The 16,891-nt window shown below is 45.3% G+C and overlaps 1 protein-coding gene across 4 annotated transcripts in view; it reads left to right on the top strand.

The window, feature by feature from the left end:
* ALG9 (ALG9 alpha-1,2-mannosyltransferase) overlaps window positions 1-16,891 on the top strand; it is a 55,824-nt gene that overhangs the window by 325 nt on the left and 38,608 nt on the right. For 2 of the 4 annotated variants that reach the window (XM_069876573.1, XM_069876571.1), the window contains exons 2-13: window positions 600-738; window positions 926-1,060; window positions 1,773-1,843; window positions 2,685-2,773; window positions 2,944-3,079; window positions 3,436-3,523; window positions 3,659-3,764; window positions 7,671-7,793; window positions 9,721-9,875; window positions 12,006-12,135; window positions 13,008-13,155; window positions 13,477-13,606. In XM_069876573.1, coding sequence (XP_069732674.1) covers window positions 600-738; window positions 926-1,060; window positions 1,773-1,843; window positions 2,685-2,773; window positions 2,944-3,079; window positions 3,436-3,523; window positions 3,659-3,764; window positions 7,671-7,793; window positions 9,721-9,875; window positions 12,006-12,135; window positions 13,008-13,155; window positions 13,477-13,606 — 1,450 coding nt within the window. The remainder of the gene's footprint in view (window positions 1-599; window positions 739-925; window positions 1,061-1,772; window positions 1,844-2,684; window positions 2,774-2,943; window positions 3,080-3,435; window positions 3,524-3,658; window positions 3,765-7,670; window positions 7,794-9,720; window positions 9,876-12,005; window positions 12,136-13,007; window positions 13,156-13,476; window positions 13,607-16,891) is intronic. The other 2 variants (XM_069876572.1, XM_069876574.1) reach the window with 2 other exon arrangements.

The raw sequence follows: 16,891 nt of genomic DNA, 5'->3' as shown, positions 1-16,891 counted from the left end.
GGTGTCCCTGTGGCCCCAGGAAGTGTTTTCCAGGCCTGGTGGGTGCCCCTCTGCCCGTGGTGGGTGTCCTAGTGGTTCTGCTGGGGGCTTTCCAGTCTGGTGGGTGCCCCAGTTGCCCTAGTGGGTGTGTGACCAGTCCTAGTGAGTGTTCCTGTGGCCCCAGTGGGTGTCTTACCAGTTCAGTGGGTGTCCCAATGGCCCCAGTGGGTGTGTGACTAGTCTTGGTGGATGCTCCAGTATGTGCTTTCCAGTCCTGGTTCATGCCCCTCCAGGCATGGCAGTTGCCACTCTGGCTGTAGTGGGTGCCCCAGTGGCCACAGGGGGTGTGTGACCCGTCCACTGGGTGCTCCTCCAGCCATAGCTCTAGGGTTTCTTGCAGCCCTCAGGGCTGTTGCTCCTGTTTTGTGAGAGAGGATGATATTGCTTCCTTGGGAAGGGGCTGGGATCCCCCTAAGAAAGCACTGAATAAGAGATCCACCTGGGTGTACAGAGTGTGTGAATGAAAGAGATGCAGCTGCGCCTGGCAGTGCTTTGCCTGGCGGCACAGTGCTGCTCTTGGTCCAGTTACTAAGCCCAGGACTGTATTTTATTTGGACTAGATCATCTGGGAGCAAAGCAGGACAAGTGTGGGCGCCTGAAGGATCAACAGCTTTCAAGTGTCTCATCTCGGCCAGGTTCTGTGCAGCTCTCTTAAGCAACATCTCCGACTGTGATGAGACGTTTAACTACTGGGAACCAGTAAGTAGCTTTCTCTCCTTGGAGCTCCTTGAGAATTTGTAGTTTGCCTGTGCAAATGCAGTTTTACCTAGAACCTTGTGCTGATCTCTGTGCTTCAAAGAGGAATTATCTTACTCAAGAAGAAGTGGGAAATAACAAACTGCTCTGTGTGGTGTTTATTTATTGATTGCTTTACTCTCTGTTCTAGACACACTACCTCGTCTATGGAAGGGGGTTTCAGACGTGGGAATACTCTCCAGCGTATGCTATCCGTTCCTATGCTTACCTGTGGCTTCATGCCTTACCAGCCTTGTTCCACGCTAGAGTTCTGCAAACTAACAAGGTAAATCAAATGCCTGAGAACTTCTTTTCTGATGAATAAATGTACCTTTAGTCTGTGTTAAACAGCTGCTGTGTTCATTGTCGGAGGTAAGAGAATTAGTGATCACAAACGCGGTTTTGTTTACAATCACTAACCTCCCTGTAAGGATTTGGAGGGGTTTGTGAGCTGACTGAACTGGATCCAAGGAGGAGTGATTGGGAAGTTGCAGTGAAATGCTGGCAGGCTGGGGTTTGATTGAAAAGCCCTCCCAGAGGGACTGGAAGTTTCTTGGCTTTTTAAGTGTGTGTAGTTCTGGGGTCAGCGATGTGGCAGCCAAGGGCTCTTGCTCACCCCTGAGTTTCACCCTGATGCTTTAGAAGCCTGTGGTGTTTTTTATGCCAGTTATCAATGACTTTACTGATTTTTTTTCCCCCAATAAGCTATAAAAAATAGATGAGTATTTTTCAGGGGACATTGCAACCCAAACTCACAGAAGTGTAAAAGAAAAACCAGTGAATGGGCTTTCTGCTTGGGTGCCCATTGCAGTACTTGGCACCTGCCAGGATCTTTAGTGTCCCTTGGTGTAGGATCTGAGGAAACAGGAATAAGCTCATTTGCTGCTGCCAAACTTGCTCCATCCTGTTTAGAACTTTCATTCTTGGAACCAACTTGTTAATAATAAGTGCATAAGCTTCATTGTAAACCTTGTGTGGACTCTGAGTATGTCTTCTAGGTTCTTATCTTCTATTTCCTCCGATGCTTCCTGGCCTTCCTGAGCTGCGTTTGTGAACTTTACTTCTACAAGTGAGTATTAGAAGCTGTGTTCAGTGAATGTTTTGGAGCATTGTAGCCTATTTGGTTATTGCCCTGGAAGCTGATGTGTAGGTGTGTCTTGTAAATGGAACTACCTCACAGTGAACCTTGAGAATAAGTGTTCTCATGGTAACTTAATAAAATATTGATCAGATTTCCACTGTTAGGACAAAATTATATTCTCAGATCTGCCACCCACATCTCCACTCCAGCATTTTGTTGACTACATGAGTTTTCTCACTGATACAGCAGGCAGGGTGGGAGTGTTGTAAACTGAGTTCTGCTGGAGGAGAAACTGATGCTGTGTTTGCTTAACACAGTCATTTTAGTGGAATACATTGATTATTGTTGTTTGTAATGTATCTGCCAGCGGTGTTTACCTCCACTAAAAGCAGTAGCCTCAACATACAATTATCTTGTCTAAGCTAGATTTTTATTTTTACCTGCTGCCTCTTCATTTGTGGCTGTCAAACCATTCCCTTGCATGACTTCTCTGCTGGCAATAGTCTGGTTTTAAGAATGTGAGCTGTGGCTTTTTGCATTATGGGGTTTTGTGAGGGTTGGAAATTTCAGGCTGATGTTGCCACAGCAGTGCAGGCTCCTTAGGTTGTTGAGATCTGCAGGAGCACAACTGATGCTGGTAGAAGCCAAATCTCTTCTAGAGTTTTAGGTCTGAAATCCCAAGCCAGAGGCAGTTCATATACAGCTGTTCAGGTTGCCCTCAGCTCTCAGGAGGCTCCATGGATTGTTCAGGGTACTGCATGCAGGCAGTACTGGGGTTTTTTATGTACTGAGGATATTTCTGTGGTCTAATTCTCTTTGCCTTCCTTAGGGCCGTATGTAAGAAGTTTGGGCTCCATGTGGGCCGGCTGATGTTGGCCTTCTTGGTGCTCAGCACTGGGATGTTTTGCGCTTCTGCAGGTAAGTTTGCAAAAAGAATCCTCCTGTTTCTTGTTTTCACTGAAAATGAGTGTCCAGTGTAGCATCCCAGTTCCACTGGAATGAATGAGAGGATTAGCCTTATCCTGGCCTTGTGCATCTCTCCCGCTGCGGGAAAGCCGTGCTAACGCCTTTGTGTTCTTGTGTTGCAGCTTTCCTCCCAAGCAGTTTCTGCATGTACACTACGGTGATTGCCATGACGGGCTGGTACATGGACAAGACGTCTGTTGCAGTGCTGGGGGTGGCTGCCGGAGCCCTTGTGGGGTGGCCCTTCAGCGCGGCTCTTGGGTATGGAGAGTTTTGCACTTTGTCAACTGTTTCTTGCCTGGCTGGGGAGAATGTAGGGGCTGGAGAGCTGGAGGAAGAAAGTAGCAGGGACTGATCTGGCAGCCTAGACCAGGATTATTGCTACAGGCTTCCATAGCCTGATTTCTTTGCTTTTCAAGAACTTGGATTGGGAAGATTTCCTGACCCTAATATTCTGAGAGTAAGACCTGAGTTGGATGACTGGAACGGGGAGTAGAAGCAGAGGCCAGTGGAGTGATAGTTCTCTTCTAGCTACTGCTTAGCTTGCTTTGAAGGGACTGGAAAACCTGCAGCAGGGAATGACAAAGTCTCCAGTTGATACCTGGTCTCTTTTTCAGGCTCCCTATTGCCTTTGATTTGTTGATACTGAAGCAGAGGTGGAAAAGTTTCCTTAACTGGTGTGTGGTATCATTGATCCTGTTTTTGGTAAGTGCCTGTAACAGCGCAGAGAGGGAATGATTTGGGCTTGCAATAGAAGGGGTGGGTTCCATTAAGAAAATCACTTTTGGGCAGTGTGGTTGAAAGCTTCTGGCATTTTAAATAATAGATGCTTTCTTCCAGGTGCCCTTGGTAGCTGTGGACAGCTATTACTATGGGAAGCTGGTAGTTGCACCTCTCAACATTGTTTTGTACAATGTCTTCACCTCTCATGGACCTGATCTCTATGGTGAGTTTAAGATAACAAAACGGGAAGAGAGTTGGAGGTTTTTCCGTTTTCTGAGGTGCTCTAAAGCCAAAGCATCCTGCCAGCTGCAGTGCCAGCTCTCAGGCACACGATGTCTCTCTTGAGCTGGGAATCCACGGGCCATGGTCTGATTTCTCACGCTGTGAGTTAAGCTGCTTTAGTTCACTTCCAAGTTCTGTAAACCGTCCTGAAATGTCTCAGTGTCACAGCAGGGAACTGTTAGTGCGGACGTGTCTGGTTGCTGTGTGAGTGCGGATACCTGTGTGTGTTTGTCAGCTGTAATTGAGTTCACAGCTGCTGTTCCTCGCAGTCGGGGGGCAGAACTCGCAAAGGTGGGTGATGGTGCAGAGGCCGTAGTTCAGTTGGATCTCTGCAGATTTCCTGATTCCATGCTGTCCCTTGGGAATCTCCTTGTTTATTTGCTAAATGTATGGCCTGGGCTTTGCTAGCCAGGAGAGGCTGAGGTTACCATAAAGGCACCTTTGAAATTCCAGAGAAATAAGAAAGATTAATCCTTCCACCCGCTGCTGTGCTGGCAATGCTGCAAGAGCCAGGACAGACTTGACTCCCGCAGGCTGCACTTGATCTCCCCATTTCTTTTGGATGAATCAATTGTGAGGAGGAAACAAAATCCTCCTGACATTGACAGGTTGGAGAGAGTCCGTGACAAAGAATAATAACAACACTCAGGCTCCTGTTGCCGCATGCTTTCTATAAGCTCTTCAAAGAGCCCATAAATATTCTTTCATTTTTTTTTTTCACCTAAGCGGTATAAAAATTATCTGCACTTTCCAGTGGCAGAGTTGAACACAGAGTAGGGAATATGCCTTGCCTAAGCTTACAAAAGGAAATGGTGGCAAACAGAGGATTAATGTTTCATTTTGTATAGTTTTTATGTTAGCAGGCATGCAGAATTGATGCAGGAAATGCCGTTTTAGACAAGGTGTAGTTAGATGTGGATTTATTGCCATGGCAGATAACTAGGCCAGTGATCTCAGCAGGGTTCCAAAAGGTGTTAGGGATGCCATGGAGAGCTGGAGTTGTCATAATTGATCATAATGTCAGATTTAGAGTGTGCATTAAACATTATGCGTCAGGGTTTGGGATAATCTCTTCATGTGAGAGACTGGTACTTAATCTGCAGGCGAATCAACTGTCTGCAAGGGGTTCCCTGGTTCCTGGGTATTGCGTGACCCAAATCTTGCCTCTCAACCTCGATGACAATGTTGTGTTGCCCATTTGGGAGCTGCCACTGTGCTAAGTTGTTCGCATCAGATACTTCTAGAGCTGAAAAGTAGAGAAGTGTTATTTCCAGTAGGGCTTCAAAGAGGCCGGCGGAAACTTCAGGGAGCTTAGGGCACCAGATCCCAGTGCCACCTCTGTCAGCTGTTTAAGATGTTCTAGGAGAGATGCAGCATTCCAGGAGAGATGCAGTGGTGGTTGGCAGCAAGGCTTTCTCCGACAGTGCCCTCCGGGCTGTGTTTGCTGGTTCATTGGAAGGGCTGTTCTGGGTGGTGCTGAGTGGTGATTTGTTACTTGTGCTGGGGCACAGCAGGGCAGCAGCTGCTTTGCCATCCTTATTCATCTCTGCAGGAAGGTTCGTGAGGCTGTTACTGTGAATTTTCTGTAAGGAAACTCTAGGCTCTGTCTCTCTGATAGGTTTTGGCATGGGCTGATGCCTGACCTTTTCCACGCTGGTGCATTAGTTGTTTCCAGCAGCCTCCAGGGACCAATCTGTTCTGAAGTGTTTTATTCATAGTGACATTCATATAACATCCTCGGGCTAGTAAAAGAGCCTGCTTGAAATTCCTCTTTAATGCAGTGTGGCCAGGACAACGCTGTGTGTTTAGAGAGCTTCAAAACACTTAGGGGAAAAATAACACTACCAGGGGAGATGAAAGGCTGGCCAATCCCTTTTGGCTCTGAAGCTGGGATTTCCCAGCTTTCACATGGGGGGAGCAGGAGCTGCTGGAGGTTTCAAAGTCACCATCCCATATCATCTTCAATGTAAGCGTCACAGTATTTTTCCTTCTGCCTGCAGACTGGAGTTCTGGAAACAAGGTTTGAGATATATGTATATTTATTGTCTTTAGGAATGCAATCCTTCTGGATAAACAGATGCCCAGGGAGGTGGTTGAGTCACTATCCCTGTAGAGATTTAATGGACAGGTAGATAAGGCACTCAGGGATGGTTTAGTAGTGGACAGGTACGGTTGTACTTGATTTCCAAGGTTTTTTCCAACCAAATGATTCTGTGATTCTATGAAATGCAGTCTGTGCCGTGAATATTCCCCTGGGCGATAAGGTTTCTAAGGGAAAGTCATAGAATCATAGAATCATAGAATCATCTGGTTGGAAAAGAGCTTCTAATCTTATATCCCTAAGCCCAATTCTGAGGCTTTGGCATGTTTTTGTGTACGTAAGTACTAAGAATGCAGTTTGTGACAGTGGTTTTGTCCCCTATCCTGTGGTCAGAGCCCTGACTGTGACTTAGGGAAGCTTTGTTCGACTTGGGCGGAATGTGCTGTTTGTGTGATACTTTGCTCTGTTGAGTCCTGAAATGCAGAAAGCAGACTGTTTATTATCCTAGCACTGAATCAGACTCGCTTAGAATGAGGGTTGTGACTCACGATCAAATTGTTGCGGCGTAGTTACTGCTTAACAACTGAGCTCCAGTTCCTGTCTGCACGCAGGCTTTCAGCCTGTGGCAAACGTAGGGTGGAGCACCTTGGCTTAAGCCTAGTTTGCAACTCCTCTGCTTTGTCCTGAGCCGCCCTCACCATTGCTGCGGTCAAGCTGCAGCACGGTAGCTCGTTAGGTTCTATTAACTTGTGTGTGATTTTGATGTCTAGAATTGCTCGTGGAGCCTGTCGCTGAGCACAAAGTTCGAACCGGTTTCTGACTCGGTGTCTGATAGTGCTTCCAGTTAATTATCCCCATGAAACCACAGTGCCATGACGGGGCCATGGTGTTCTTCCCACTCTCTCCCACACGTGCTCAACTCTAGCACGAGGGATACTTGCAGGAAGGTAAATCTTTTGTCAGGGCCTGAAGGTGATGCTGTGGAAGCATGTTTCCATCAGTACTGTGCGTGGAGAGTTCTTTAGTGCTCCTCCCTGCTTGAAAGAGGTTGTTCTGGACCAGGACTTCTTGTATGCAATGGGATTGTTCTTTTTTATATCACAGTTCTTTCTCAGATCACCTTCAGTGGATAATAAGAATAAAAGCATTTTGCCCTGGGAGGCATTGAGACTGAATGCCTCTGAATGGGTGAGTCATCGCAGTGACCAAGCCTACTGCTTTTTGCCTGGTGTCTGTGAATTATTTAACTTCCCTTTGGAATGCAGTGTTCTCCTTTCATAGGGTTTTTTCCTCTTCCTTACTCAGAGAAGAAAATCCCTTACTCTAATTGCTGTTTGCCTTCAGTGCGAATAGCTAAAGGTTTCCTGACTGAACCTCAGTTGCTTGGACTCAGCCATAGTGATTCCAGTGATACGTTTCTGACCTTGCTAGAACAGTTTCTTGTCATATTTAGCTGAAGGAGCTGCAGAAGTTTTGGGTTTTCCTTGCTGCTTTTCAGTTGTCTGATTAATTTCAACATGGACCCTATTTAAGTGGCTCTGATTGCAGGAAATTGCTGTGGCGGGTGACACATGTCACAACAGTGCAGTGATTAAAGCCCCCGCATGTCATTTACTGGCTGATTGAGCTAATCGTGCTGCGAGAGTGGCAAACATGTGGAGAGGAATTGGCATTCCTTATTGTTCAGGATTTTAAGCATCTCAAATTAAAAGTCCAAATAAATGATAGTTGAACTGGACTGCTGTTACATCTAGATCTCATGCATGTTTGTATTTAAAAACTCTTGTTTTCTTTCTCACCTTTTAGGTACAGAACCCTGGTCCTTCTATTTCATCAATGGCTTTCTGAATTTCAATGTGGCATTTATTTTGGCGCTGCTTGTGCTGCCACTGACTTGTCTCATGGAGTGTCTGCTTCAGAAGTTTCGTGGTGAGTGTAAGAAAGCTTTGAGAGCCAAGTGCAGATCGCCTGGACCTCAACGTTGGTACTGGAGGGAGAGCTTGCCTGCCAAAGAGCAACTTTCCTTTATTGGAAGTGAAATTGTGCTCAGGGAAAGCCTTTATAGTAATAGGAGAGTTCCTAGATGTCGTTACTCAGTTCAGTGTTGATCCCACAATGGAGTTGCTGTGCAGAAAGAACAGGCAGTGAGATGCATCTACTTACATGCTGTCTGCGCAAGGGCAGAAACATGTTTTTCTGTTTTAGAAATGATTCCTGCGTTCCCTGCCTCTGCCTCAAGAAGAGCAATGTGTAATCGAGGCAGAAATATCCATACCCAGAGCAAGCTTAACAAGTTGTGTGGCACATAACCTTCAGTGAGACATGCAAATGCGTTAGAAATAGCCCCGTCGCAGCCAGAATATTTTCTGCAGTAGCTTTAAGGAACAGAGTAGTTATTTCCTTTTTGGTTGTGGGGGCTGAGCCTTCAAATAGGCATCCTCCGGACTCAGGCTGCTGCTGGTGTCAGGATTGAACCTGGACTCTCCTGTGTACTGTGAAAGGTGCTCCTAAACTCGCAGGATGAAGCCAGTCCTGCTACTCCCATGCTTTGTGGAAGTACTGACAGTGGAGAAAGAAGGAACCAGAATATTCCCTACTTCACGCTGGGCTTTCTCCTAAATAAAATGACATCAATTTAAACACATGACACTTGGCAAGTGACTCTAGGGAGGGAAAAGGTGTTGTGGAAGTGTGAATTCTCTGCTGTTTTCCTAACGTTCTTGTAAGTGTCAGCAGCCTCCAGATTCATCAGTCCAGTTAGGGCTTCACACTCTGATTTTTTTACTGAATGCAAGAAACAATAACTTCATAATCCTTGCTGAAAATATATGTTAATGGGGTTTTGCTTAAATCTTTTCCTTGGATGTGACTGGCATACTGTCAGAAACCAGTAAAAGCTCAGTAGGAGATCCTGTAAATGCAAGATTTCCTGCTGTTTGCTCGGTGTTCTTGTACTTAACAGCAGGAGCAATTCTGCCAAGTGCTTTGTTCTTATTGTCTGCGAAATGCCGTTAGCTTAATTGCTTAACTCTGCTGTTGGGAGTAGCAAGGCGGCAGAAAAGGGACTGAAAAGGGACTGAAAATCGTCAGGCACTGTAAAACTCCTCAGTGTGACTAAAATTCAGGGTAATTGTTGTTATTTTTGAATCAGTTATTTCCTCCGTTAAGCCGAAGGTGCCTGAGAGACCTCTCACGCTGTTATTTTTGTAATGAAGGTTGTGGAAACATCAGTCGCTAAACAACTATTTATAAGTGGAAGGGCAGGTCCAGAGGAGAACCTTCCTGGTCTTTGCATGTGTGGCACAGTGCAGAGCAGGAAACCTGGTACTTCGTGAAACACTGGAAAAGGCTGCCCAGGGCAGTGGTGGAGCCACCATCCTGGAGGGGTTAAAAGAATGTGTGGACATGGCACTTCAGGGCACGGCTTAGTAGTTTAGTAGCTATGGTGGGGTTGAGCTGACACTTGGACTTGATCTTAGAGGTCTTTTCCAGCCTTAATGATTCATTCTGTGACTGTTTGGATATGCCAGTTCTTGATGGGTTTTGTCTCTTTTGGTTTTAGTAATGCAGTCCCTTATTTTCTGCTTTGGCCTTCTAAAGTCTGTTGAAATTGTTAGTATGGTAGGACTCTACAGAAATTCTCTGATCAAAATTCTATACTGCCTGTTTGGACATGGTGCTTGGATTTTAGCAACACAGCTGCTTAGAACATGGTGTGTTTGTGTCTGAAGGCAATGTTTTGGGTCTGAAGAATGGGCTTTCAAGTGTGAGATTTGATTGTGCAAGGGTGGGGAGGAATAGGAAAAAAACCCCTCATTCTTACATTTCCACTTTGCTGAGTGTTTATTTCTTTCAGTTCAGAATCTGGGCCGTCCCTACTGGCTGACGCTAGCTCCCATGTACATTTGGATCATGATTTTCTTCATTCAGCCCCACAAAGAAGAGAGGTTTCTCTTTCCCATCTATCCCCTCATCTGCCTCTGCAGTGCTGTTGCCCTCTCTGCTCTTCAGGTAAGTTTTAGTGGAACGTACTTTTTTTAATGAGCTTGCTGTCTTCTTTAACATTGCTTCCCAAAGCTTAGGAACATCTGCAGAATATCTGTGTCTGTGTCACAATCTATAGCAATTACACAGGTCAGGACTGTCCTCTGTGTAACTTGTGAATATCGTCTTTAATCGGTTAGCTGGTACAGTTTCTATTTTTGAACCATGTTTCATGGATAGGCTTTGAGACTCTGGAAGCAAAGTGCACAGCCATTCTCATAAGAACTGTGTATGTGTTGCTCATTTTACTAGTTAAACCATAATATTCCTCTAGAGCTTGGTTGAGAGTATGTGGAAAATACTTAGCCCTTTGTAAGATGTGACGTAAAACCAAAACTATTTGGGATTCCCTCCTGAGCGTTGTACAGAATGAGCTCATCAGATAATCCTGGACTTCAGCGCAGACAGCTTTACAGCCGGCAAGAAAAGATCAAATGTCATGGCTTTAAAAGGTGATCACATTAGGAGCTTGTCCAGGGTTGTGTAAAGGGGCAAATGGTTGAGAGTATTTCCTTGCCACTAATTATTTCATCATGACTTTGAGCTGTTTTCCCATCCCACTTGGGAATTTCTGGTGAGGAGCAGTTGTGATGTTGCAGTGCTAATACAGAGCAACCAAGAGATGTCACGAGGGTTGGTAACTTCCATATAGGTTTGTGCCTCCTTTGTCTGCTGTTAAACAAGCTTTAAGAGGCAGGAATATGTGTGTATGGGAAATGCATTTTGTTGTACCCTAGTAGGAATCCTTCACTGGTTTGAAAAAGTAATCTTGTTCAGGCATTGGGAAATTGAGCTGGACACTTGGAAGAGCCAAAAATTGGATGTTTAATAAATATCACTTGAAACACTTCATAGAGTAAAGCACTAACAGAGATTGATATAAACTTTCCCAAAGCTGAAAATTACTCATTTTCCTCTGTGAAAGAGGCGCAGGAATGCAGTCTTGAGTCCCTGTTAGAGGCTGTTCCAGCTGTTCGGCCTCATTCTGCCATTACTCCTCTGTCCTGCTAAGCAGGCTGTTCCTGTCCTGGGCTCCCCACAGGCCTGCACCCCGTCTGAGCACTCCCACTCTTCCCTAGCTCAGTTGAGCTCCCATTACCGCTGACGCTTCGCAGTACTAAGCTGAGCACCCCTGATGCGTTTCAGTCCCTGCGTTCGTACAGGATCAAGCTCTGTGGTGTCAGCAGTTTGACTGAGAATCGCTGTGTGCTGTCAGAACATTCATCAGAGGGCAGTGGTTCAGGACCTAAGCCAAATATGGCTTTAGGAACATCTAGTGTATATTTCTGTCCTGCCTGTTTTAACATTGTTTGATGACATTTTGCCTGTATTCAGCTGAGAATTCAGAACTGATTGCCCACTAGTGGTACAAGCTTATTGGAGTCTGCTCCTCCAACCATGTGGATCTGGCTGTTATGGGAAAATGCAAACAAGACAAGAGGAACAAAAACCAGATTAGGATAGGAAGTGAATAATCACTCCTGGAGGAGGGAGAGATCAAGCCAAGCATTGGCTGTAGTTCCTCCTGGGTATTCCCAGAAAGGTCTTTAAATTAGAAAAACCTAAAAAGGGCTTTTCTGTTAACAATTTCAGAGTGGTTTGTGTTTAAAGTTGGGCGCAGAATGTGTTGTGTGTTTTGTTATCCACTTTGAAGCTGTAGTTTGTGCAGATGGGGTAAACAACCATGGATCGCTAGTAAATCTGGGTTCTGGAACTTCTGTTTGCAGGCAAGGTCAGTCCAGTGTTGGTGGCAAGGGCTGCATGTGTAGGGAGGTTCTACAGAAGTGTCTGAAAGGGACCCTTGCTGCTGGTTCACGTGGGAATAACCACACTGGAGTCCTAGTAGAGAGCTTTACAGCATGAGTAGAGACCTTCCTGGGGAAGAGAGTGGAAGAGGACTTGAAATACTCCAAATTATCAGTTAAGAAATGTGACCAAACCATGCGAGTTCCTGGGTCTGAGTTAAAAACTGAAGACCAAAGATCTGGTGGGAGATGTAGGCAGTGCTGTAAGACCCTTAAGAAAACCAGAATTTTGCTAAATCTTAATCAGATTGTGAGTAGTTTTATATTGTTTTTGCTTTTACTCCTTGTTCAGAAATGTTACCACTTCATATTCCAGCGCTACCGCCTGGAACACTACACGATCTCCTCCAACTGGCTGGCTCTGGGGACTGTCTTTCTCTTTGGCCTTTTGTCGTTGTCACGCTCTGTTGCCTTATTCAGAGGTTGGTATTTTAGACTTGTTCTGTGTTTTCCTGGGTATTTGTCTTGGCAAAGCCCCTTCCTCGGGGCTGCCAAAGTTTTGGTGCTTTCACTATGGCAGCACAGTAGAAATAAGGAGCCTTGGCAGTTTGGATGCCATTGTTGCAAGGAATAAATTCTAATGGGGAGATTTAGGGGAGATCTTAGAAAGAAATGTTTTCCTGTGAGGGTGGGGAGTTAGTGTTTTCCTGTGAGGGGACAGGGAGGTTGGAACTGTATGGGCTTTGAGGTCCCCTCCAGCCCAAACCATCCTATGATTCCATGATTAAGGAATGCTTATACACGTGTGTACATGTGTACGTGTTCATACATATGTGTATATATTCAGGTAGGTATGAATGTATCACTAGAATTCCATCAGGTAAAAATCTGCTGCCCTTCACCTTCAGCCCGTACTATCCTGATACAAAACCTGTCCCCAGACTAATGTTAAAGCACATAGTTCAACTTCCAGACATATGACCCTCCTTGAAAAAGCCTTTTCATATGTAAAACTTGTAATTAGGTGCATGGGTCCTTAATGGAGATGGATTAAATATGGTCCTTGAGTACCTTCTTTACTCAGAGCCATTCGGCGAACCTTCCCACCGTGTCATTATTATTCTTCCTTGGTGGTAGCCCTTGGCAGGGCAGGAGAAGGCAAGTAAAGGTGCTGGGGCACTTCTAGAAGGAGGGGGAGCTTAGGAATCCAGCCACTTTTTGGGCCAAAATCATTTATTCAAGAAGATATTATTTAAAACCTTACGTATGAGCAATTTTTTGTAGTCTTTCAAAAGCAGTGATGTGAACACCACCTATTTCTTTAGCCTTATTTACCACTGTCTGCCTCTGACAGGCTACCACGGGCCCCTGGACCTGTACCCAGAATTCCACCGGATTGCTACTGATCCCAGTATTCACACTGTGCCGGAGGGGAGACCAGTTAATGTCTGTGTGGGAAAGGAGTGGCACAGATTTCCAAGCAGCTTCCTCCTGCCAGATAAGTAAGTTGTTTAATGGAAAAGGTACAATTTGGTGAGGTTCATAAGCAGGGACACTTCTCATAAGAAGTATTTAAGGGAGTAACCTTCAAGACCTTGTGTCTCTGTTGACACCAGCATATCCAAAACAAAGGATTCTGAAGTTTGTTGTCAGGGATTACGTTGGCCACGAGCTACTGCAAATTTGTAGTGTGACTGCTCCCCTCGCAGGGCTGCCTGCCCTCGCGAATGATGTGTCCTTAGTTATGCTTTTGGTTTTCTCCACACAAGACGTTACTAACTCCTGCCTTTTCCTGCTGGGATTTCTGACGCTGTTCTCCGCAGCTGGCAGCTCCAGTTCATCCTGTCAGAATTCAGGGGCCAGTTACCAAAACCGTTTGCCAAGGGACCAATGGCCACACGGATCATTCCCACTGACATGAATGACCAAAACAAGGAGGAGCCATCTCGATACGTAAGGATTATAGTCTTGTGTTCTTTTCTTTACCTTACTGTATGGATTATATTAGTATAATGTCTAGGGTTGGGTCTTCCCATTTTGTTTCCCAGGGACCATACAAGTTACAGAACAAAAATGGGCTCTCTGAAGCACTTGGAAATTCCCTGTTTTTGTGAGTGGTTTCTGCTTGCCTGTTTTTCATTTAGAGACATAATAATGATAAAAAGAAGAAGCAGAAAAAGTAATAATTCCTAGTTATTGCGGTATTGGGGTTAGTATAATGTGCTACTGTGATCACAGGAGAGCGAACTGAATGAGCAGTTTGAAATCCCCCACAGAAAATGTTCGTCACTGAGCAAGGATTGAAATTTTCCTTTGTACTTCCCTTTCTTTTTATATATAAATGTATTCATCGTGTTTGCAGCTGAGGAGGAGGTACTTAATTTGGAACGTGGCTGGGACAATTGCGTCAGTGATTTCAATGGGAATCAGTTAAGATAATGCTTACCAGTGTTATCAATTTGTTCTTTTCCTGGTTGTGTTGTGTCACCTAAACAAAAACAGTGTGCGCCCAGAATTATAGAATCATGGAGTCATGGAATGGTTTGGGTCAGAAGGGAGCTCAAAGCCCATCCAGTTCCACCCCCTGCCGCGGGCAGGGACACCTCCCACTGAATCAGGTTGTTCAAAGCCCCTTCCAGCCTGGCCTTGAGCACGTCTAAGGATGGGCCAGCCACTCTGGACAACCTGGGCCAGCGCCTCACACTCTTATGATGAAGAATTTCTTCCTAATGTCTAATCTAAATCTTCCCCCTTCCAATTTAAAGCTCATCCTATCATGATGCCCTTGTAAAAAGTTCCTCCTCAGCTTTCCCACAGCCTCTTTCAGTACTGGAAGCTGCTCTGAGTTCTCCCTGCAGTCTTCTCTTCTCCAGGCTGAACTACCCCAACTCTCTCAGCCTGTCCTCATAGCAGATGAGTATTTTAAATTATTGTCAGCTAACTTCTTTAAAGTTACTTAGCAGGTTCAATCTTAGCAGAGCACTAAATATTCTTTGTAGTGCAGTAGATATTTAGTCATCCCTTCTTTTTTGTCCTGTGGGTTGGATGAGAGAAACTGCCCGGAAGTGCATCGTCCTTTCTTCTTTCCCTCCTAGTGTTGTGGAGGAGAGCTTTGGTGTGTCCTTCTGTGCACAGGGAGTTACTCCTGTCTAATGGATGGACCAGGTGTCTGGTTTACTGGAACAGGTCTGTCCTGACTGGAGACAGTAGGTTAATGCCTTCTTCATGTGGCTCATGACACCGGCCTGTTGGACATCGTGCAAGCTCACAGAAGCAGAAGGAAGGCAGTGCTGTAACACAGGAGCCAACTCCGTGGGTAAAGTGGGGATCAGTCCTCTGGGTTAAAGCTCCTTTATTTTGAGCCTCATTATGTAGTTACTGGAAATGGGAAGGAGGCGTGTTCCCACCTGAGAGGAGCTGTCTGCTGCAGTGCATTTAATTTACGGAGTCTTGTGCTGTGGGGTATTTTTAGCACAGACAGCTGGCTGGTGCACAGCCTGTGACTAATGGAGCACAGCACACTGTTGTTTCATGAGTGTTTCTTAATGTCACCTTACAATTTTGTTGTTTCTCATGTAAGCAGAAGGACCTAGGACATTAGAAATAAGCTCCTAAATGTGTATTTTAAATGGGGTTTTGAGACTTTTATTTCTGATCTGCTAATAATGCCAAGAGAACAAGACCTTGCTCAAGTTTAGTGAGGTTATGGGTGCAAACATACCTGGATTTTTAAAAAGAAAAAAGTTAGTAAGCACTGGCAAAAAAAGTCATCATAGCAAATAAATATAAATAGCAATATGTGTTGGTCATATAAAAGGAGAAGACAAATGGTTCAGAAGGATTATCTGAGCCACACACAGCTTAGAACCAATTAATGACTGCAGAAAGAGACTGATCTCTCAGTTTCAGGTGTAAGTATCTATTGCTGCTCTGCTTGAACATCGAGGAGTAAATCTCAGTGTTTCTGTTATTATGAGACACTGGGGAAAAGAGTGATTTGATCTTCTTGTTTTGCAATTCTTCCTTCCTTAATCATGTTGAACAGCACTTACCTTGTACTTGTCCTGCTGTGGAGATGCATTTGTCTCTGAAACTGCTAAGAAAGAGATAAGGAGTATTATCTCTTACAAAGATGTATCCAAGCAGGAACAGTAGATCAGGCCTAAAAGCTAAAGCTATCAAAAACTCCTGACTTCAGAGGAAGAATTTCAATTACTTTATTTTCACTTCTTTTCCAATTCATAGAATCATAGAGTGGTTTGGGTCGGAAGGGACCTCAAAGCCCATCCAGTCCCACCCCCTGCTTTGGGCAGGGACACCTCCCACTGGATCAGGGGCTCCAAGCCCCATCCAACCTGGCCTTGAACCCCTCCAGGGACGGGGCAGCCACCACTGCTCTGGGCAGCCTGGGCCACCCTCACAGCAAAACATTTCTTCCTAAGATCTCATCATTCACATGTACTGGGAGTGCCAGCCCTTTTAGGAGAGCATTTAGAATGAGAGGAGCTCAGTGCTTGAGGCAGTTACTTGTCTTTCTCTGAATGACTCTACAATCACTTACAGAAAAACTTAGTTAGTGGCTTGGGAGTCTTTTTGCTAATGAGCCAGAACCTCTCTCAGGGTCTGGAATGTTCTCACATAGTGCAAGAAGTTGATTCCACATCCTCCTCAGCTGAGTTTCCTGTGGTGTAATTTCATTTGCTGCTCAGTTGTGATGCCACAGACCCATCTGGTATCCACCTAATTAAATTGTTTTCAGCTTAAATTGTTACGATAAACCCCAAAGGTGCTGCAGAAAAGGGAATGCAAGCATGTCCAAGGAAGTCAGCAATAAAATTTTGTGAGAGAGAAAACTTAAATGTGGGAGTCCTCAAGGAAGAGTGTGAGGAAGTAAGACAGAAGTCTTCTTTGTAGCTGTCAGTTCATGTTTGTCTTGGCAGAGTTTTTATGCCCCAGCAGCTCAAGTGCACATCCACAGGGGTAAGGGAAGGCTCTGGGGAGACTTAAGAGTGGCCTTCCAGTATGGAAAGGGGCTCCGGGAAAGCTGGGGAGGGGCTTTTGATTGGGCAGTGCAAGGATAAGACAAGGGACAATGGTTTTCAGCTGAAAGAGAGGGGATTGAGACGAGATATTGGGAAGAAATGTTTTTCTGAGAGGGTGAGGAGGCCCTGGCCCAGGCTGCCCAGAGCAGTGGTGGCTGCCCCATCCCTGGAGGGGTTCAAGGCCAGGTTGGATGGG

The sequence above is a fragment of the Phaenicophaeus curvirostris genome, chromosome 25 (genome assembly GCF_032191515.1).
Source record: "Phaenicophaeus curvirostris isolate KB17595 chromosome 25, BPBGC_Pcur_1.0, whole genome shotgun sequence".
Classification (NCBI taxonomy): Eukaryota; Metazoa; Chordata; class Aves; order Cuculiformes; family Cuculidae; genus Phaenicophaeus; species Phaenicophaeus curvirostris.
Note: the sequence above shows the minus strand (reverse complement) of the source record. Positions and strands in the feature narration are given on the sequence as shown.